The 22990-nt window shown below is 43.6% G+C and overlaps 1 protein-coding gene across 1 annotated transcript in view; it reads right to left on the reverse strand.

Moving 5' to 3' along the window:
• The window catches only part of ADCY2 (adenylate cyclase 2), a 387226-nt gene that overhangs the window by 85770 nt on the left and 278466 nt on the right, over positions 1–22990 (reverse strand). Inside the window, exons 8-14 of the mRNA XM_040630559.1 lie at positions 20555–20713; positions 19603–19735; positions 18096–18269; positions 15709–15752; positions 12158–12238; positions 5829–5898; positions 3726–3823 (exon numbers count right to left, since the gene is read on the reverse strand). Of these exons, the coding sequence (XP_040486493.1) occupies positions 3726–3823; positions 5829–5898; positions 12158–12238; positions 15709–15752; positions 18096–18269; positions 19603–19735; positions 20555–20713 (759 nt within the window). The remainder of the gene's footprint in view (positions 1–3725; positions 3824–5828; positions 5899–12157; positions 12239–15708; positions 15753–18095; positions 18270–19602; positions 19736–20554; positions 20714–22990) is intronic.

A 22990-nucleotide genomic window follows, 5' to 3' on the forward strand; every position in this document is an offset into this window, starting at 1 on the left:
TTAGTTTTTTAAGGAACCTCCATACTGTTTTCCACAGCAGTGCCACCAATCTGCATTCCCACCCACAGTGTAGGAGGGTTGCTTTTTCTCAAAGAAAACAAATACGCTAATTTGAAAAGATAGACACACCTCTGTTGATTGCGTTAGTATTTACAATAGCCAAGATATGGAAGCAGCCCAAGTGTCCACTGACAGATGACCTGATAAAGTTGTGGTGTGTATACAATGGAATATTACTCAGCCATAAAAAAGAATGAAATCTGGTCATTTGTGACCACATGGATGAACCTAGGGGCTAAATAAAATAGGTCAGTCAGAGAAAAACAAATGCCATATGATTTCATTCATATGTAGAATTTAAGAAACAAGACAAAGAAAGAAAAAAAGAGACAAAGAAAAATCCAGACTCTTAAATACAGAGAACAAAATGGTGCTTGCCAAGGGGAGGCAGTGGGTGGATGAGGGAAACAGATAAAGGGGATTAAGAGCACACTTATTGTGAAAAGCATGAGAAATGTACAGAATTGTTGAATCAGTATGTTGTGCACCTGAAACTAACAGAACACTGTATGTTAATTATACTTGAATAAAAAGAAATAAAATAAATATACAGCATGAAAAAGAAATATTCTGCATAGTAATAAAATGGATGGTTTGGGGGAAAAAAAAGGCCCAGTCACTTTCTTTTCCAATTCCTTCTGATGGGTGACAATCCCTATCTTAATTATGATGTAGAAAATATAAAAATGCTCATCTGATAGGAAGATGTAGAAAAATAAATGAACTTATTCACCTAAGAGTAATAATAAGGGCCTATTTCCCTTGGTAATTGTCTCAGTAATACACCTTTCTAATGCCCTTCGGCTCTATCAGTCAGCAAGCTTTGTGTGCCGCTGTTGGTGTCCTGTTCAAAGCGGCACAGGCCTGGAGCTCAGAGTGGGTTTAATCTGTTACCTTTCCTTGGGGTGTAAAACAGGTATGTTGCTGTGGGGAAATTTCACTGAAGATTCTGTAAGCCAAGAAGAAGGGCTCTTTTGGCACATGTATTTCAATGCTAATTTACCGGGGCAAGGAGACGTTTACTGGGAACCTCTTCTAAAACAGGGCAGATAGCTTAAGAATGAGCATGCGTGAGCTATACTGTGACTTGTTACTTCTATGAATGTCTTTGTGTTGCTTCGTGCTCGGAAGAACGTCCTCTGGAGTGCAGAGGGGAAAGGCAGACCACTTCTCTCTAGCTGGCTCAACCTCTTTATGAGATAAAATGCAACCCAGCCTCAGGGATTCAAGTTGTCCACAAACGCTGCTGGAGTTAAACTCAAGCACACAACTAGATCGTACTAGGTTGACAATGGTTGCTCTGGCCTTTACAAAATAGATAGTGGTGAGGGCAAAGGAGATTTGTCTTAAAATTTTCTTTCTATATCCCCAATTATTGAGAGAAGGACAAGAGTTGCATTTTCTTCTTCTTTTCTCTTAGACTATAGAATGAGAAAGAATCCATTACTTTAAAGGACTCTGGGAAACAAACTGAGGACTTCAGAGGGGAGGGGAGAGGGGGGAATGGGATAGGCTGGTGGTGGATATTAAGGAGAGCACGTATTGCATGGGGCACTGGGTGTTATACGCAACTAATGAATCATGGAGCCTTACATCGGAAACTAGGGATGTACTGTATGGTGACTAACATAATATAATAAAAAAAATTATTAACAAAAAAGAAAGTCAGTTGACTTCTATGGTGCTCATGAAGACGTTATGAGAGAAAGGCAATCTAGCAATCCCAGAGTGACTGGATTTTCACCCAGAGATGGGACTAGAAGTCCATCCCCAAAGTGTGCAAGTGTGAAATCTGGCTGCCTCAGTTTCTCCCCTCTGAATCCAGGTCTCTCCCGGGAGGGGTGAGCTGGACAGTGACCTATAACAATCAGAAAGGGTGGCAGAGAGTGACTTCAGGGAGAAGAAGGTGAAATCGGAAGGGATGGGTGCGTATGTGTGCCCAGAGCAGGGTCTGTCCTTTCATTTTTTTATAATAATATTTTTTTATTATATTATGTTAGTCACCATACAGTACATCCCTGGTTTCTGATGTAAAGTTCGATGATTCATTAGTTGCGTATAACACCCAATGCACCATGCAATACGTGCCCTCCTTAGTACCCATCACCAGCCTATCCCATTCCCCCACCCCCCTCCCCTCTGAAGCCCTCAGTTTGTTTCTCAGAGTCCATAGTCTCTCATGCTTCATTCCCCCTTCTGATTACCCCCCCTTTCTTTATCCCTTTCTTCTCCTCCCTATCTTCCTAGTTCTTATGTTCCATAGATGAGAGAAACCTTATGATAATTGTCTTTCTCTGCTTGACTTATTTCGCTTAGCATTATCTCCTCCAGTGCCATCCATGTTGCAGCAAATGTTGAGAAATCGTTCTTTCTGATAGCTGAGTAATATTCCATTGTATATATGGACCACATCTTCTTAATCCAGTCATCTGTTGAAGGGCATCTCGGCTCCTTCCACGATTTAGCTACTGTGGACAATGCTGCTATGAACATTGGGGTACATATGGCCCTTCCCTTCACTACGTCTGTATCTTTGGGGTAAATACCCGGTAGTGCAATGGCTGGATCACAGGGTAGCTCAATTTTTAACTCTTTAAGGGACCTCCACACTGTTTTCCAGAGTGGCTGTACCAACTTGCATTCCCACCAACAACGTAGGAGGGATCCCCTTTCTCTACTGGAACAGAGTAGAGAACCCAGAAATGGACCCTCGGCTCTTTGGACAACTAATCTTTGATAAAGCAGGAAAAAACATCCGGTGGAAAAAAGACAGTCTCTTCAATAAATGGTGCTGGGAAAATTGGACAGTTACATGCAAAAGAATGAAACTTGACCACTCTCTCACACCATACACAAAGATAAACTCCAAATGGATGAAAGACCTCGATGTGAGACAGGAATCCATCAAAATCCCAGAGGAGAGCACAGGCAGCAACCTCTACGACATCGGCCACAGCAAACTTTTTCATGACACATCTCCAAAGGCAAGAGAAACAAAAGATAAAATGAACTTGTGGGACTTCATCAAGATAAAAAGCTTCTGCACAGCCAAGGAAACAGTCAAAAAAACTAAGAGGCAGCCCACGGAATGGGAGAAGATATCTGCAAATGACACTACAGATAAAGGACTGGTATCCAAGATCTACAAAGAACTTCTCAAACTCAATACATAAGAAACAAATAAACAAACCATAAAATGGGCAGAAGATATGAACAGACACTTTTCCAATGAAGACATACAAATGGCTAACAGACACATGAAAAAATGTTCAAAATCATTGTCCTTTCAATGCACAATAAAATTATTTGCTTATTAGAAACAACATCTAGACATTTTGCTCTTTCTGGGTAAAGTTTTTTGGGCTGCATTTCTTCCACTGGGCACCAGAGCAATACAGAAATCGAAGTCAGAAAGTTAAATTTATTTTTTAAAAAATCCCTATAAGGTGAATCAATATGTCCACATTGCAAATGCAATATGATTGTAACTAAGCATGACACATGGGAGCCACCTAACTTCTCAGATACTGAATGCACTGTCAATCCCCCTGTTAGATGACCCTTCTGTTTGGAAATCTGCATTCTCTTCTATCCTTTAATATCACTGGGCTCCCGTGGACAGATGTACCGGGCGAGAGTCCCGGTGCAGAACCGTCGGGACTTACTTTGGTAATACCAGAATCTGCACAATGAAGACGCAGAAGAATATGAGACACGCGCAGGTCACGTAGTACTTAAACGCTGGCAGGGCGGTGGCTCGGTACTGAGGGGACAAGAAGGAAACCATGAGTGCTGTTCTCCAAGAGAGGGGCTGAAACAGTCAGCCAGCAGCCCACCCCCCCACGTCATGCGTCACATTCCTAAGTCCTAGATGTGGCAAAAAACAAGCTAAATACAATGGCTGCTCATCTCTGGCAGCGAGCGCTTCCTCTCTCCAAATGAGCTATGCAGGAGTTTCTTCCCCAAACCATCTTTGTGAGTCTAACTGTTCCGAACCCATTTTAAGGCAATAGGATCACTGCAGCAAGGAGAGAGCACCAGACCGGAGGGACGAGTACGTACAGTAAAGGCATGAGCCGCGCAGGAGCCCTGGTCCCCTTTGGGGTCTGAGGTCCACAGCTATGTGGGGAAAGCAAATGATTATCCACGTATTTTACTTTTGAAGAGTATTTAGGAAATGCAATTTCCTCATTTTATTTATTTTAGTCTTTTCTGTAATTATTCATCTCAATGCTACTTGGAGGTCGTAAGGAAATCTGTAAGACAGAGAAGGCCAGTGGGCTTTGTTCCAGGTCTATGGGCATTCTGTGGGCTTGTCTGGACCTGGCTGATGGTCACCGGAAGAGCAGGCTGGGGATTGGTGGACAGAAGGCGAGCTTACATCCCAATGTTGTCTAAAATTTGCCTCAAAGTTGGCCCTATAAATATGTAATAGCAGGGGAATGTCAGCAAAAGTTGCACGTTAAAATGATGATCACCTTCTGTTTACCTGAATATTTTTTTGGTGAATTTTGTGGCTTGATGGCCAGGATAATTTGCATGCTGGTGAAGAACCTATATTTACATAATCTAAAAAAATGTGATTATAGTCTATGCATTCAATTGCACTCTTATCTTTTATCTTCTTCTGGGCTTTCTGTCAAGATAGGAATTGGAATTTCCTTGCGGTATTAATAAAGGAAATGGATTTCTATCAACCAGGAATCATTTAACATTTAAACAATAACCATCAGTATCTGTTAAAGTTATTCGAGGATAAAATGGTCAATAATAATGATGAGTTATATCAAACGTCCATTCGGTAAGCCGTCTGTAGTCAGCATGTTGACTTAGAGACAGGCAATTGAGCTCATCGACCACTTACACAGAAGAAAGTCTGGGTACGACTGAAAAATCCAACCCTGAGGGATTCTGGATACTCTAGTCGATATCCATAAAACAATGAACTGAATTTTCTCCAGAGCATTTTAATACCAGTACTGTGATTTTTGCCATTAATATAGTAGCTTTTGTTCAAATCAAGTCTGTAATTATATACTTAGATGATAAAAATTATCTCTACCTTGTTCCTTTTCCAGATCAACACAAAACAAAAGGCAAATACAATAAAACTGACCTAGAAAAGTGGTTGCTTTTTCGGTAATAATCACTTAATTCCTTTTAGCAAATCCACGTCAAGCTTGACATGTCGAGCCCAAATATTCACTTATTTATTTGCACCTATCATAGCTCTTACTTCAGGGGTCACAGTGTGAAAATATTTATTTATTTTTTTTTCAACAGTAATTATGTTTTATTTTTAATATGCCAGCTTGAATATAAGTCCTAAGATCTTTAGGTAACATAAAGCCTTAGGACTGCTATTAAGTTTTTTTTTTTTTAATAATTTTTTATTATATAATGTGAAGTATTTAGATGCAACAAATACTGAAAAGTTTGGGGTTTCTAATTGTCCCAAACAGATGTTGAATGTAAATCTCCTGTTTTTTAAAAAAATTAAAATGATTTGTGTAAAGAAACTACAAATTTATCCTTTTGTTCTTGGTTTCTTGAAGGATTTTGTTTTCTTTGAAAAACGTTTTCTAAGAAATAGGCTATCAAGAGAGCCAGTTACGCGCTCCTGTCCCTTCCCCTTCGCCCCGGCTCTCAGACCTGCTGCAGATGCCGTCCCTGCCAGGAGTGCTGAGCAGGGCGACTGGCCAGCCAGAAACTCGGAGTTTTAAAAACTCACACTTCAGAAAAAGAGATTGGTGAAAAAAGTAGCTTACTTCTTTTTCTAGTATTTTATTGTAGAACAGGAGTGAGATTCTCTGAATGTCTTCAGACTTGAGCCACTGCCTGGAAATAAAAAAAACAGACATCATAAAACCAAACTTCCAACCAATGATCCGAAACTTAAAAAAAAAAAAAAATTACGTGCATTCTTCTTTCTTTATTGTAAATCATCCAAAATTGAAGATTTAAAAAAATGCATAATACCAAATAACTGGCTATGGACTCTAGGACTAATACAGGATGTGGAAATACAATATTGCTATTCACACGTGGCCCTCCTTGGAAAATTAGTGATTACAAACCAGTTGTCATGCCAAATTGAAACTCACGCTCCCCAAATTAAATAACTAGGGAAATACATCATTGAAAGGATTCAAGTTCAGCAGTAAATTTATCCCGATGTTTTACTGAAATTACCTGGTACGTTCATCCCCTGAAAACTACGGTTCATGGAGGAGCACCATTTTTCTTAGCTTATAGCAAACAATACCGCAGAACGTCAAAAACATTTAGAGTCCTCCAAGTTCTGGGAGAAAAGATCCTGCTTCTTTCGCACTGACTGAAAATATAGTTTTTAATATATATATTTTTAATGTAAATAAATATAAATATAAATATAAATAAAAATATTTTTTTATTGTCATGCCTCGCATTTCTATAAAGTAAAACATTTTGCTTGAATGCAGTTTTCAAAAATGGGTAAAAACACTAAAACAATAAACAATCAGTTCAGACCACTAACGTAGGACGTCAACGCAAACATAACACGCACGTGTAATGAATACATATTCCCTCAGATGTTGAAAAAATAAATAAAAATAATACGAAAGTATGTGTTCCTACACACTGATTGACTTTTAGAAATCGGTTTTAAGAAGGCAGCTGAAATAAAGAGCAAGCTTAAGGACAGAACTTTTCTCTAGAACACTCATAAGTGGAATGGCGACACCTGTCGTGAGCCCCAGCCAGCCAGGCACGTGAGGCCTGGCACAGTCACACACCCGGTAACAACGTACATGCGCGTCTGAGGACATAAAAATGAGTGAAATAGAAAGATACACACTCTTATGTTCGTGAGTACAGGAGTACGAGGAAAAACTGAAATCTGTGTATCAAGAAAAAAAAATCTAGAAATAAATGCCAACAAAATATATTATCAACTGATTTGGGTCATTACACTGAGGAATCTACATTTCTCCTTTCCTAATTCTCTTAAATAAATAGTTCTATAATAAAAAATAACCTGAGTTATATACGTGTATGCATTAGACATGTGTATATAAAATGTATACATATGCGTATAAGTGTATATAACCGTGTATCTACATCTATTTGTTTTTTAAAAGATTTTACTTATTTATTTATTTATTTGACAGAGAGAGAGAGACAGAGAGAGAAGCAGAGGGAGAAGGAAAAAGTCTCCCCACTGAGCTGAGAGTGTGATGTGGGACTTGATCTCAGGACCCCAGGATCATGACCTGAGTTGAAGGCAGATGCTTAACAGACTGAGCCACCCTGGTGCCCCTACCTACATCTATTTCTGTACCTACATATAAATATATGGGGAGAAAGAGTATGTGTATATGTGTGTGTGTGTGTGTGTGTGTGTGTGTTAGAACATGAGGCATAAAATTATGTTTTACATAGATTTCTAAAAAAATGTTATATCTGTTCAAACAATTATCAATTCACATGAGTTTCTTAATGAGGTACTTTTCCAACCCACTGGTCAGATGTCAATGGATTTCGACTCCCCGAGGTTTATTTGGGGGACAGGGATTAGAGGATCCAGGAAAGAAGCCCAAGTCAACTGTTACACTTGACCTTGTAATGGGCAAGTACAGCCACCTACTAATATTGGACCAGGGTCTGATGCTTCCCATGACAAGCTAATGACAAGTTAACCAAGGAGACCAGCACATTGGAGGAGGGACATTTCCAGGTCTACCTGGACGGCTCTGTGCCCAGAACCTCACACCACATGTGTGTGATGATGGGCTGGACCAGCTCACAAACCCATACTCCAGACAGTGCACTTTCAAGAGAGGCATGGAAGTTAGTAATGTATTCTAGAATGATCGCCATTTAAAGTTAGAACTAAAAAAATACTTTTTTTTTTTTTAAGATTTTATTTATTTATTTGACAGAGATAGAGACAGCCAGCGAGAGAGGGAACACAAGCAGGGGGAGTGGGAGAGGAAGAAGCAGGCTCATAGCGGAAGAGCCTGATGTGGGGTTCGATCCCACAACGCCGGGATCACGCCCTGAGCCGAAGGCAGACGCTTAAACACTGTGCCACCCAGGCGCCCCTAAAAAAATACTTTTTGGTTCAAGGTTATAAGCTTTAGGTATCAGGGATATAAACTTTTCTACGTATTTCTTATTACAGTACCAGCCGCACAAATGGGGTATTGTCCTGTTTGATGAAACTGGAGAAATCAAAGGCTGGTGAATAGCAAAAAGAGCAGAAAATAAAATCTGAGATCAATTTTAACCATATTCATTTTTCAGAACTGTGTACTTGTTATGAATATCAGACTATGAATAATGTATGCAGGTAACTTATTCAAAACAGTTTTTTTTCCCCTTTATCGAGAAAGAAAAATCTAATTGCAAAATGCCCCTGGGAAATCAAAGATTGGAACTAAACTAAGAGTGAAATTTATGAAGTAGAACATCTCCACGTCAGTCAGCAGAGCCCCACGCCTGGTGTGGGTCTCAGTCACCTGCAGGGAGACAGAAAGTGCTCGAGACCAGGTCTCACTTCCCTGTGTCTCCAGCATTTAACACTGCGTTTCCTCAGCCAGCAGCACTGGGCTCTTCGGACCTTTTCCTCAGAGGGAAGGAGAGCATATTCTCCCCACAGGCTTCACCACCGTAGGTTCTTGGAGATGGGTCAGCTCCCTTTACCGATCTGCAGGAAACTCAGACATTTACAAACGGGATTTGGATATTTGGAATAGGAAAGATTAGTGGGGGCTGATACGGTCAATATTTTGGGGAACTGCAACTACAGAGAGGCAAAGAAGGAAGAGGAAAGAAGGGACAGGAAGGGGAGGGAAGAGAGGAAAGGAGGGGAGAACGTGTGTGTGATACTTATGGTGTCCTGACATCGTTCCTGACCCAAGTGGCAGTGGGATGAAGAAAATGAAGCCCGCACCTGCGCTTTACCAGTGGTCCTCTACTAATTCAGCCCAAGTCTTTTTGTTTGTTTTTGTTCTTGGGTTTTTTTTTTGTTTTTTGTTTTTTTGTTTTTTGTTTTTTTTGTGTGTGTGCGAGGCCCAGGCCAAACAAAGGAAATTCTAAACAAGATCCTGACTTGGCGTGAGGGGAATGAGTACACCCACATCCTTACCCAGAATTACTCTGGAATGGAAAATCTAGGTTCTTACAGAGAAGAGGACACTAAAATAGAGAGAAGACCACTTTCCCACTGTGATGGCCCGAAGGTCTGTATTCCCCCAGTTTGATGTTGAAGGCCTCACCCCCAGCGTGGCTGTATCTGCAGATGGGGCCTCTATGGAGATAATCAGAGTTAAGTGAGGTCATGAGGGTGGGGCCCTGATGGGAAGGAATGAACATCTTTATAACAAGAGGCACCAGAGGCCCAGCCTCACGCAAAGGCCCTGTGAGCACAGCGGGAAGGTAACGTTCTGCGAGTCAAGGAGAGCGCTCTCACCAGCAGCCGACCTTGCCGGCACCCTGATCCTGGACCTCCGGCCTCAGAACTGTGGTGAGTAACTGTCTGTGATTTCAGCCCCAGGCTGGGTCTTCTGCTGCGGGGGCCTAGGGAGCTAATACACCTGTCTGGGCAGTGGTGAGTCTGAAGGCTTCAGCGGTCTGGCCTGCGTACTCAGGCCCCGGGCATTTGGGAAAGATGGTATTCGGAACCAAGGTTGAACTAAATGCTGCCGGCCAGGTGGTCTCTCCATGCGGCAGACCCACCCTTCCGCAGCGCTGGGGTCTGAGATCCTCCGGTCCATCTGTCCTGAGCTCAGGCATTCACTCCACCCATCGGATATATTTAACCTCAAGGTGCACGATCTTCTCACCTCACCGACCTGGACTAAGTCAGAATCTTGGGTACCCTGCCCTGAGCACGTGTGCGGTGGTTTCTCTTCTCTCCCTCAGGGCTTTGAGAGGGGACACTCACTGTGCCTTGCGTCTCGGACGCCAAGCACACGCTGCCCTGCTCAGCCCTTCACAAAACGCTTGTGAAGGGAGCAGACGGACAGGGACAGGACAATCTGCTTGGAATCACTGTTTCCTGTCCTTCACAGAAAACAAGGGAATGGTGCCTCAAGCCTGGAGTCCCCATGGACTCTTCCAGACGAAATTCAAAGGACATCAGATCCAGGAACCCGAGGAGGTAATGAGTCGGGTCTAACAGGATGGGAGTGAAACTAATTAAGAAATACATGCAGAGTAGCTTCCATTTCAACAATCTCCCTTCTGACTTCTGGGTACAGCACGACATCTCTCCCCGTTTCATTTCTAACACGTGTTGGGAAAATTACAACCTACGTGGTTACACCAACATTAAACATTACTCGGAATAAAGCTACATGAAAGCATGAAGGTGTTCATGCAACATGCATTTGAATACGAAATGACACAGTACAGACGATCCAAAAGCCACCTCGACAAAAATAAAGCCAAGCCAGTGATTAGGCTTTCTAACGATTCTTTCAGTAGGAACACTCCAAAAGGTGGACACAAAAGTCGTTTAAGAAGGTGGAGGTCCTGCAGGAAGGCGTGCTGAGGCTGACTTCATACACGGGCTTTCTATTATTATCGTAATTACTGTAATCGGCTAACTTGGTCAGGAACAAGGTGTTCCGTTTCTTCTGAGGCTGTGTTTTATTCTGGTGGGTCCCAGAGTAGTGGATGTGATTTCCTCTGGCTGAATGAACATACCCTTCCACCCACCCCACATGCAATCAGACTCTTCCCTAGGTTTTGGCTGCCAACAGATTCCAGGTAAGCAAGTTTCTCTGTTTGTGATGTGTTGAGGTTTCGAGAGGGGCGGAGATGAGGTTGATTTTATATTGCTTTTCAGGCCCGGCAAAGCAGAGCGGCAAAGCAGAGCATTTGTCTGGGCGCTGCTGGTGTGGCCTGAGCGCTCCATGACAGGTGGAAGGCTTTCTCTATTTGGGGTGTACAAAAGGGCTCTGGACAGGTGTTAATTCAACATGCCCACATATGTGAATTGCAATCCTAGCCCAGCCAAAATACTTCATTGTGCATATATGCAACCATGCACACACACACACACACACACACACACACCCCATATACACATACATATACACTCAAGTGATCCTTTCATAAGCCATGTAAACATTTCAAAATGACTGCTTGTAAGGAACAATCCAGAAAAGACACATATTTTTCAAAGCTGTGTCACATAATTTTGGAAGCAGGGAAGTCAGGTAAAAATCATTCATACTTTTCATGAGTCAACTTTTATGATAAAAACCAAATAGTCTGGTTTCCGTAAGGATGGAAAATTTTTCATTAAGGTTTTCCATTTGGACCCACTGATGTGTTTGCTACAATTTAAATTAGCAAACATTCACTGAGTGTCTAATGGGCACCAGGCACCATACGGTCATCTATCTCCTGCCCTTCAGGAGTTCAGCCATGACACATGGACCCACGGAGAATTCCAAGGCCAACGAATACAGTCATTATGTCCAGGCTGTGCAAGCTAACACCTTCTTTAATTTTCCCCCTGCATCTCTTGGACCATTTAAAACTACAACAGCAATTCACAGACTGAAGAGACATTCACAGACCTCACAAACTTCACAGACTGAATGATATTTTGTCCTCCAAAGGATCTTTCTTCCTCCCACGGCTGCCCTGAATTCAGATTCTAATGCTCAAAACTTCTCTTTGACAACCTAGAACACAGGTGTGTGCACGTTCCCTGATTGTGCAAGGGAATACATGCATTTTGAACAGAGAGTGTCCCATGATACACCTCAGATCTTCCCATATGGCATTCCTATTGATCTTTAAAAAATATTAGTTACTGAACACATTTTGCTATGATTTTTCTATGTTTATATCTCATGCTGCTTTTCAGTAATCTACTTGGAGAGTATTTCTTAGGCAGGAATGAAAAATTTTCTAATTACCAAAAGCTAGCACTAAGGACAATTGAGGTGAATTGCATGAATGGCCTCTAAAAGCATGGCTTTGTTGTGGCAAGTATTACAGAGTTTATGGTGAAGTTTGTGGAAAATACAACGTGATTTTCAAATAATAGGGTTTGGAATAAAAAATGTCTGATAATTTAAGATCACGAGGTACTCACTTTTGTGCGTTAATTCCATCAATTGCTTGAATCATCCTTTCATTTAATTCTTCTTCAAATCTCTTCTTTTGGGACTTGGTTCTGGGTGAAAAGGGAAACATTACGAGAGAGGATGTGACTAAGCCAAACACAAAGTCCATTTTTCTATGATGCTGAAACCCGTTTCATTCTGCCCACTGGATAGAAAAAGAAGGAAGCAGGAGTCTAGGAGCAGCCTTTTCTTTACTAACATCCAGCCACTCTGTGGATGGAGAGAAGTGACTATAGAGTTTTTGGCGATTGGCTCAGTAAAACGTTGCTTCACGATTTAGTCACTGAGAGTGAAATGACACCAGGCGTTAAAAAGCAACACTGGAGCTATGTATCTGGTGTTTGTGATAAAGAACTCTCTGTCCTAAGAGATGCATTAGCCCTTGACTTGTTGCCGAACTTCATAAACTTTATTTTACGACAGAGCACACTGGCTTTGGAAATTCTCCTGCAAAAATTTGGTCTGGTTGAAAAAACCAGTTGTTCCTTGTTCATGTTTCCCTTGGTCCGTTTTCAAGAATTTGCAGAATGACGGTCTTCTCTGAGGCATCAAAGCTTCATTGTATGCCTTCAAAGCTTCCTCAGTATTTGAAAGCACTCGTCACAGGAAACCCCACATATATTTGCAGACACTCAATTGGTCTTAGAAGAAAATAATCTTCGGCCATAATAAAAGATGCCTTGTCAATAAATTAGGCCAAAAGAATGAGTTCTAGAAGACCAAAATAATCCTATTTTTAAAATTACACGTCTGCTGCAGAGAGTAAAAGCTCCCATGAGCTTCACGAAGCCCGGGCCCGGCCCTGCCTGTGCCTGACTAGAGCACCTGCAGGTCACGTGGTCCTACGTAGAGCGAGCCCACGGCTTCTCTGTGCTCCGGTGGGGGGGGGGAGGATGACAATTACTAATTGGACAGGCCTTCTACTCTGGGATGACAGTAACAGTTCTGATTTCAGAACCGCCTCTAGATACAGACAAGAACAGCGATGTCGCCTTTATCTGTACTTAAATCTCCTGAGAGTATCATGAACGAGACGGACGGGCGCTCCCATCATCCCATCACCGCTGGTGGGCTGGTGCCCCGAGCTCCTGCCTTCCTAAAACGGGCCCCGGGCACTCCTAGTTTAAAAGCACAACGATCTGAAGCGATCCACCTACAGATATGAGCAAGCTGAACGAAGAGGTTTGAGCGTGCCAAATTCTAAGCTGCGGAAGAAGGCACATTTGTTTCCGCCCTTCTTTTTTAAAAAGCACGTTAATTTAGCAATAATGTAGGATGGTTCATTCTCATTTAGGGGCGAGGAGCTACGTTCATGTTCCTTGTATCGGCTCTCTGCCTGCGCTTGAGTTCGTGGACTTCAATTGCTTTTTTTTCCCCCCCACAAAGTCTTGCCAAATCTAAGAACAGTGTAGGTCCCTGGAGGCTCACAGGAAAACCTAATCCTTCCACGGCGTGCCCGGGGCTAACCATGGCATCGCCTCCGTGCATCTGTTTCAGGATTAGTTTACATAATGTCTGCACAGCACTCAAGGCTGTAGAGGGGCGCACGGAGTAGCCAATTCACGCGAATTAGTACCCATCCGCTGTGTTTTCTGATTATCTGGATGACAGTTCTTCCCCTGCAGTTTCCTTGTCTCTGCCGTTTTGTGATCTCTGCTATGCTGAATGACAGGACACCCCGGGGGCTGATCACCTACCACCGGGAGTTCTTAATTTGCCAGCTCGGGTTTTATTCCTCAGACATCAGGTGTTTCTGGCTGTCCAGTCCGTGTTTCTGCCGCCGGGTCACCCTGCTTTCCACTTTCCCTCCATTCTTCCTCCCGCACTCCTTCCCTGACCTGTCCCACTCCCACTCCTGGTCTACTGTATCTGAGGACGCGGGGAGGAGGTCGTGAGTTAGCCCAGATAATATTCAATGCCAGGGCATGCTGGCTCAATGCCCAGGCTGGAGGCTCAGGGAGGTTTTATAACACAGGCCACATCGGGAGGCCAGGACACATGAAGACAGCCCCAGTGAGGCTGATTTGGAAGTGGCGCTCTCTCCATGAGGCCCTGGGGCCAGCAACCATTCAACCAACACAGACGAAGGTGGAATCGATAGGGAAGAGGGTCCCAGCAAGGCCGGCAGGACAGGAGAGCAGTTCGGGGCACAGAGTCTGGGGTCACAAGGACAGGGCACAAATCCGGGCCTGGCCTCTGCCAGCCACGTGGCTCTGGGCACTCCCCTAACCCCTTGCACCTCTGTGTCCTCCCTGCTGAAATGGTCACGCCATAGCGTCTACATTGGAGTGATGCTGTAGGGATGAAGTGAGATTTTCTGTACGCCTGGTACAGACCTAAATGATGGCTTATTGTCACTGTCTTCCATAGAACACTCGTCCCGGAACCGCTGCCCACATCACATGGGCCCTCCGCAAGGCATTCCCACGCTAATTTCAGTAGACCCTTGAAGCAGACTCTCAGGGAGGACGAGACAGATAACAGAAGAAATACGGAATACAAAGTGAAAAGATGCCTATTGAATTTCCATGGACAGTCGCTTGCAGACGTGCTAGTGGCTTATTGGCTTGAAGAGTCACACCTTCTCCAGCCATCTTACGGGGTTCCATGATGTTCCTAAATTAGCGTAAGTTCTCTTTAATACGGCATGTGCCATTTAAATGATGCTTCAAAAGCCCAAGAACCCAATATCCTTATAACATATTGTATCTCAATATTAAAATTTCAAATGTGACACAAACGAATTAGAGCTCATTACAACAAATGAAGTCCCATAGAAGATTCTGGAATACGGTGCACTATTTCCAAGGTTGTGGCAGGTAACAATCTAATGGTGTTGAATTATACTTGGATACAATGCATTTTCTACAGAATAAACTCACTTCTCTGTGGGAATAGAAAAGCTGACTTAAGTGTTGGGCTTTTCGTTAATTGTCCTAATGACTTCAATAAGAAATACTTAACTCCCCAACCAATACTAACATAAAACTCTGAGCCCCAAAGCTAGAGGAGCATGAAAAAAGGTTAATGCCTGTCATTCTGTGGCCGATGGTGACAGGGGGCCTGCGGACACTGTCTGAAGCTTTTCTCTTTTTTTTGAGCAGGTTGGCAGGCCTTCTTTTCACTATAGAAAGGCCAGACTTATCTTGCTTTTATCTCTAGGATTCTACACACCCAAAAAATGTTATTTTAAGCAACATACTCGTTTTAAGAAAGTTCAATTTTTTTAGTACATATTAATGTTAAGAAGAGTCATTTTTAGGAAAAACAATGTAAAGTTCTAATGTGCTTACCCGGTGCTGTCTTCCTTTTCCCTCTTTTAAACCTAATGACACTAATAATTCTATTTTTAGAAGCTGAAAACAATCTAATTGGGCTTTTCACAAGCAGCTGCTATTTTTAAGAAATGGCCTTCCCAGTTACTCTAACTGATGATAATCACTTTCAGAAATAAGTAAAAGAACAAAAAAACAAAAAAACTTCAAGACTTTAAAAATCAGAAAATACAACAAATACCTACCTTAAGGTACGATTTTGAAAATTATGCTGACCCATTGGCACATCCTATGTTAGAAAAAACAAACAGACACACACAAAAGGTTATTAGTCTCTAAACACATACTTCAGAGAATGATGTTGCAGTGATAGCCATGTGTAACATCATTTTTCTTTTATCATGGAAAGCGTCATTTAGGTAACAATTACCCCCGTGGAGAAGAGGAGTTTAATTATAAATGTGAAAAAGATGAAAACCTCAGCTGATACTTAGAATGTTGGTGTCATCCATAAATCCGGGATGTTGGAAATATCAGGACTGTTGTCTGGAGCTTTAAACTGACATCCTGATATTTGCAGATACGATTTCAAATAAGGGCTTTGCAGGTAACTGTTAGTTACTGTAGACAGCTGATAATCCTGTCTGGCATCAGATAAATATTAAAAAGTGCTTTAAAGCACAAACAGCACCACAAAATCTACAATCAAGCATTATCCCTGAACTGGGCCGGGAAGACACCAGCTCCCTCGGTTAAGTACGTAAAATCACGACTCATTGATCGAAAAGAACAATCCGACACGGGAGTGCTGGTAGTTTCTGAAAAAGGACAGAGACAGAGATGCTGCTCAGAGTTTATCAGTGGGGGACAGGCTGCCAAATGCTCAACACACTTAAAAAACCCCAGAAGATCCACTTTTATCCATTTGCGGTAGAAATGAAAATAAAAGTTGAAACAAAGCTGCTTCCAGTGGCTCCAAAGAAACTTTTCTTCTCCGCTTCATCTCCAGCGTTAGATTAGGAGATGTATTTAGCTTAGTGAAAGGGAAGGTATTTTTTAAAAAATCACTAGACTCCAAGTCTTATTACGTAAAGCGTATGTACTGCTGAGGCGAGCACGTATTACATAAAGTGAACTAATGCATTATTCACCAGCTCTATCAGTTCTGAATCAAGAGTCCATGCAGTTCTGCACAGGGGATTAAGTAAAAGAAATCACTTTCGGCAATGACACTGTTTGACCCTGGCGCCTGGGTGGCACAGCGGTTAGGCGTCTGCCTTCGGCTCAGGGCGTGATCCCGGCGTTATGGGATCGAGCCCCACATCAGGCTCCTCCGCTAGGAGCCTGCTTCTTCCTCTCCCACTCCCCCTGCTTGTGTTCCCTCTCTCGCTGGCTGTCTCTATCTCTGTCGAATAAATAAAATCTTTAAAAAAAAAAAAAAAAAGAATGACGCTGGGATCTTTCTCAAAGTGAGTATGGGACGCAGCCAAGTAACAACTGTATGGGCTTCTTGTACTAAACAAAGCCTTGGGGTTTTCTTAAGATACCCTATACTTGAGCACCTGGGTGGCTCAGTCGGGGAGGTGTCTGTTTGTTTACTCATTTGCTACTGACGGTCTCTCTTTCCAATAGACAGCAAACTGCTCTCAGAGCCGTCCTGGCGACCTGGTCAAACAATGGATGTGGTCTTCTGTCCGATCACATTTACTTTTTAGTTGGGAGAAAACACCAGGGAAGTTGAGAGGAGAGATCGAACGAAGTCAAAACAAGAACGTGGATCTGGGGGGCGTGGATGTCGTCACGGTGGGCTGCTGGGAGGCAGGGGGCACAGGGAGACTGGAAAAGTTTGCTTTCACCTGACAACCTGATGGATCTCTTCTCATCACCCGATGAGGATTAGGTAACATTCCATTGTCTTTTTTGCCTCAACTGCGTCCCTGGTACAATTAACGCCATTATACATGAAATTTTACTCAGAAGTCGTTTTAAAAATCTAACAATGCTACTGGGATTATTCTAAGTGCTTCGCTGTAGTTACTTTTCCGGCCCCCTGTGGGTCTTTCTATTTTCTATCTGCATTTCACTATCCTATTGAAAGTGGGCCTGCTGGAAGGAGCTCTGGCACTCGGCGAGCTGTTGGCAGCTGGAGTGATGTAAGTAAGAGCTACACAGTAGAACTTTCACTGCTGCTGACGCGGCCTGAACATTCCCATGATGAAAGACAGTCTGGGTGGGCTGATCCAACCTGCAAGGGCATCACGCCTTCCTCTGCTCTTTGACAAAGATGCCCAGGCCTTCTACTTCGTGACAGCAAACAAACAAAATGCCAGGACAAAAACACAGAAGTTCAACTGTATTCAGTTGCTAATAACTGAATGAAATAACAAGAAAATACAATGGTCCTGGGTTATAAAGTTATCATGTAAAATCACTCCGGTTCCAACGCTTAGCAACGCGAGCCTGGCCCTCATTCGCACCCGGATAGCTGTTTGCAAGGGGCCTCCCCAAGGAGAAGGGGTAAGCTTGCTTCATTACAGACCCAAGTTATCTTGGCAGGAGATGACTGCCTTTTGTGGCTGGGAACTGGCTTCGGCCTGGCACTCTGGCGCTGCAGGGCACAGGGAGAGCGTACCGTGGTGCTGATTTTGCCATTCTCCGTGGTCATGCTGTCTCGGTGATGCAGGTGTGCAAAGGGCTTGGCCGCCCCCCAGGACTCCAGGTACCGGGTCATGCGCACAGAGGCCCTCATCTTGGCTCCATCGAGGGTGTGGCGAGGTCTGAAGAGGTGAGGACTCCTTCGTTCTCCCTTGGGGTGAGAAACAAAGCATTACCCCTGGCACACCAAAGGGGCCAACCTTCTCCTCCCTGCTCCCTCACCCCGACTCTGGGATGCCCCCCAAGTCACCCCCATGGCTTCTGCCCTCCCTCCTTCAGTATGACTGGTTTCCAGTGTTACAAGCTGAGCTCAGTGATTTTTTTCCAGAGAGCAAAAGACACCTGTAATTTAAACTTAGGAAAAAATAACAGCCATTTTAATGGGCATTTTTACAAAGTAAACTCTTAAACAAGACGAGCTGCTCTGTTTCAACTTTTTCCTGATGACTGTGGTTTCCTAAAGGGACAGTTGTTAGAGACTGGGGCTGTTTCCTGATGTGAAATGGTCTTACGAGTCTGTGTTCAGGTGTTCTTTCCCTGAACGCGATGTTCTCTGTTCACATTGTTTTTGCCCCCCCCCCCCGGCCATCACCCCACAGTTCTTCCCGACTGACTCGTCTGTCTCCAGCTCAACTGTTAGGTGAGCTGGAAGTGCGCGGCCAAAGGTGAACCCGGAGTCACAGGGAGGCTTCCACCAGTGAGCCTCCGTGCCCTTGACCTTGTTGATCCTGCGAGACTGGTTTTGACAGCTCAGAGGTGTTTCTTGCAGACAGACCACACCGTTTACCGGCTGTGTGATTTGAGGAAAGTTACATAACCCTTAGGAGCTTCAGATTCTTAATCCGTAAATAGCAGTGATGTTCACTTGGCAGGAACTTGAGAAGGGCTACGAGAAATGAGAGCTGGAAGCCCTTGCTCGGGCCTGACATCTGCTGTGAACAGAGTAGGGGACAGCTCCTAACTCTGGGTGGGCTGGCGAGTCTTCCAGGTAACGGAGGATTTTACTGCCTCAAACTTAACCACGTCTGCACAGTGACACTTAGGGGTTAATCTTTTAGAAATTTCTTCCTTTCGTTCTTCTTCTGTGTTCATCCTTCTTTATCTCATTACATTTTTATCAACTGAAGCCCTGAGCAAAACTTTCTTTTTGTAATCCCCCAGTTGCCAGGATAGGCACACAGAGGGACTTCCAGAAGCATCGTGGACTAATGTATACATTGACGAACACTTACAACCCATCCTTCAGACAGTAACCTTACCATAGGAGCAAGCAATTCATTTCAACTGTTCCTTTAATAAATATTTTAATTTATGGTTATAAAACATGTCCCATAATCAAACTGCCATATGCATTTAAAGTCATTTTAGGGGCAAAGACCAGCAAAGATTCTTGACTAAGAACACTTATCTGTATCAGTAATTTGCCCCTTTCTATCCTCATCATAGAAGTCACAAGCTCATTATAGACTCTCTATAGTACTGACCTTGGGGTTGATGACAAAGTAGGTTTTCACCAGGTGCTGTTTTAAATACGGGTCTCTGATGTCACCGTCTCCTTCCTCCACTTTGTAAGCGCCGTTCAAGTGTTCCAGGGTGACGGAAGAAATGTGAACACGTCTGAAATTCCATTTTAAAACCACAATCAAGACAGGTAAGGATAGACATGAAAGTTTTTCTATTTATTTGCGATTTCAGAAATAATTTCTTCTCCCCCAGAGGAAGGAAAGGCTCTTTGTTCTTGGTAAAATGGACCGTAAAACAGGTTATTTTATTAAACAGGGCTTTGGAAAGATGCGCACAGAGGTCACGAGATACTAACATTCTGGGCTTCTCTGTGCTCACAGAAACCTGCATGGTGGGTGGGGTGAATTACGGCAAATAAAACTCGATCATATGGAAGTTTTGTGTGTGAGCGTAGTTTTTGAAACACCTGCCAAAGGCATGTTAGGGAGTGTGCTGATGCGTATAGAAGTACAGATTTTCTTTCTCAGTGCTTGCTTCCATGCGTCTCCAAATCATAGCACGTGCCTCAAAATTCTCCTGTCTGAAATACACTCTTCTAACCGGAGGGAGATGTTACAGTTTGCTCATTTCAATAGTGCCGGCGTCAGAGGCCACCAGTCACAGGGAAACGCCACATCTGCACTGCATTGTAAAACGCCTCTCACCTCAGTCACTATTCACACATTTGCAAACAGATACAAGTAATTCAGGAACCGATATCCACAGTCTTTGACCATGGGCCGTGGGGTGGTGGAATTGAGACCTGACAGTCATGTTTATCTAATTAACATAAGGGGCCACTGGGCAGGCATCACAGGATGCTGAGAGAGGCCTCAGAAACTGTCACACACCTTGCAGTCAGCTGTCAATCCGCTCGCCTAGCATTTCTAACCCTGTCGACAGCTTGAAGAGAGAAATCCAGACTGGCCTTACCCAGGGACCCCTCCAGCTTCCATGTGATTGGCCAAGGTAACGTCATGTGACCACACGTCGTACTGCCACTTCTGCAGACCAATCACCCCGCAGAGGACGTTCCCAGAATGCACTCCCACGCGCATGTTGATATCCACTCCAGTGGCATCCCTCACTTTCCTGAAGAGAAGGAGAGAAGCATCACCATCTGGAAACACCCTCCTCTTCCTCTGACTCTTGGCCAATTTTCAGGGCACTGTATTACTCAGAAATTTTGAGACTGTTGGAAATAGAGTCATGACTCCCTCCTGTGGCAGAAGATTGCTGCTCTGGGCCCAGAGAAAGGCCTTTTCTTTCTGGCTGCTCCCAGACTAGACCAAGAGCTCCGCGGCCCTGGCTATGACAGCCACATCCAGCCAGCCTGTTGGTTCTGATGCAGTATTTCAGCTGTAGCGTTGGCTTTTTCAACAAATACGTGTATCAGGCACCTATCATGTGCTGACACCTGCTCCGAATTTTCACATTAGAATCATGTGACGTTGGCTTAGACTGTCAGAAACAGTCTGAGATGCCATCTACCATTCTAGCACTTAGCACGATGCACGTCTCAGTGAATATTTTCTGCTGATAAGAGATAATACGCTGTATTTTGAGCCTAATGACTTCAGCCTGAACAGGAATTTCTCAAAAAAAATTAACCATGAGTTTAAAGCGTTTCATTGTGCACAGTCTTTAACAAAAACACCAACAAAACTCTTTAAAAAGTTTTAATCGTGTGTAAGGAAGGTATCGTTAAAAAGAAACTAATTAAAAACAATCATTTAAAAAATACTTTAGGACCTGATCAGTAACTCATTTGCAGGGACAAATGAAGAACTTCCTTTATGGAAAATGGAAAAGCTTACGTATTTCTGCCAACTAAATGTACTTATCAATGAAATATTACCACGAAAGAAGTACACAGGGAGGTGTCCGAGGTACACGGAGAGAATTACCCCAGAGCACATGTGGAGGAAAGCGAGGACACCGATGGCAACCCAGCAGGGCGAAGGTTACCAGGTGTGGGCCGCAGTAAATAAGCATCTCAAAATGCCAGTGGCATGGATGTCATGCTCCAATGATACAGCGACATCACTTGAGCGTGCTGAAAGTGATTAGAAGTGCAAGAAGAAATGGATCCATGATGTAAAAAGAAATGACCCCCTGAAGAAAGAATCTACAAAACTGTTCCCTCCTCTCCCATCTCCTCTCCTGCCATCCCTTCCTTCTTCCCTATCACCCTGTTCTGTTTTTTCACAAAAAAGATCAAACCTATTTGGTACCATGCAAGTCATCCAAACCCCCCTTCACTCCTGCCCACATGGTGGGCCACAGCCTCACATGACACTGAGGGCTGCCCCCTGTCGCTCCATCCTCCATCAGCAATGAGCGCTTATGGCTGTCTGGGCACCATATCATCCTCAACTCTGGGCCTTTCCTCACGATGGTTCCCACTGCCTGAGCCTCCCTCCCCTGACAGGGCACATGGATCATGTGGCCAGGTGGCATTGCTTTCCATCAGTGGCTGAGGCATGACCTCATCTGGGAAGGCTTTCTGGTCCCTCCTTCTAGGTTGATGTAGGTACCCCTCCTTGGGGCTCCAGCCTCCCTGAACGCAGTCAGCTCTCCCTGCTTGTGTCCACATCTGCTCTCAGAGTCAGCCCTGTGAAGACACACACCTGTATATCCATCAGGGGGTTCAGGGTCTGGTACCACATAGACATTTGGCAGAAGTTTACTAATTGACACAGGTCATTTCTGAAGGGTTTGCTGTGCTTCTGTCTTTGGGAGATAATGATCCTGAAAAATTTGCCATTGAACCTGTAATTGTTCTTGAGATTTTCTGTTATTGAGAGAGAACAGTTCCAACCACATGACATTTCTGTTGACCAGATATGCTCAGTAGGAAGTCAAGAGGGAAAGAAGGGGGGATGACACACTCTATAGTTGGCCACTTTGAGAGAACTGACTGGTGAATGATATGACTTTTTAAAAAAACTTTAAAATTTAAATTCAATTTAATTAACACGTACTGTATTATTAGTTTCAGAAGTAGAATTTAGTGATTCATCCAGTGCATATAACACCCAGTGCTCCTTCCATCACGTGCCCTCCTTAATGCCCATCACCCAGTTACCCCATCCCCACCCACCTCCCCTCCAGCAACCCTCAGTTTGTTCCTTATAGTTAAGATTCTCTTCTAGTTTGCCTCCCTGTTTTCATCTCATTTCTCCTTCCCTTTCCCTATGTTCATCCCCTATGTTTTGTTTCCTACATTCCACCTGTGAGTGAAATCATATGGTATTTGTCTCTCTCTGACTGACTTATCTTGCTTCACATAATACCATCTTTAAAACCATCTCCAGGGGCGCCTGGGTGGCTCAGTCGTTAAGCGTCTGCCTTCGGCTCAGGGCGTGA

This window comes from Ursus maritimus, unplaced genomic scaffold (genome assembly GCF_017311325.1).
Source record: "Ursus maritimus isolate PB19 unplaced genomic scaffold, ASM1731132v1 scaffold_15, whole genome shotgun sequence".
Classification (NCBI taxonomy): Eukaryota; Metazoa; Chordata; class Mammalia; order Carnivora; family Ursidae; genus Ursus; species Ursus maritimus.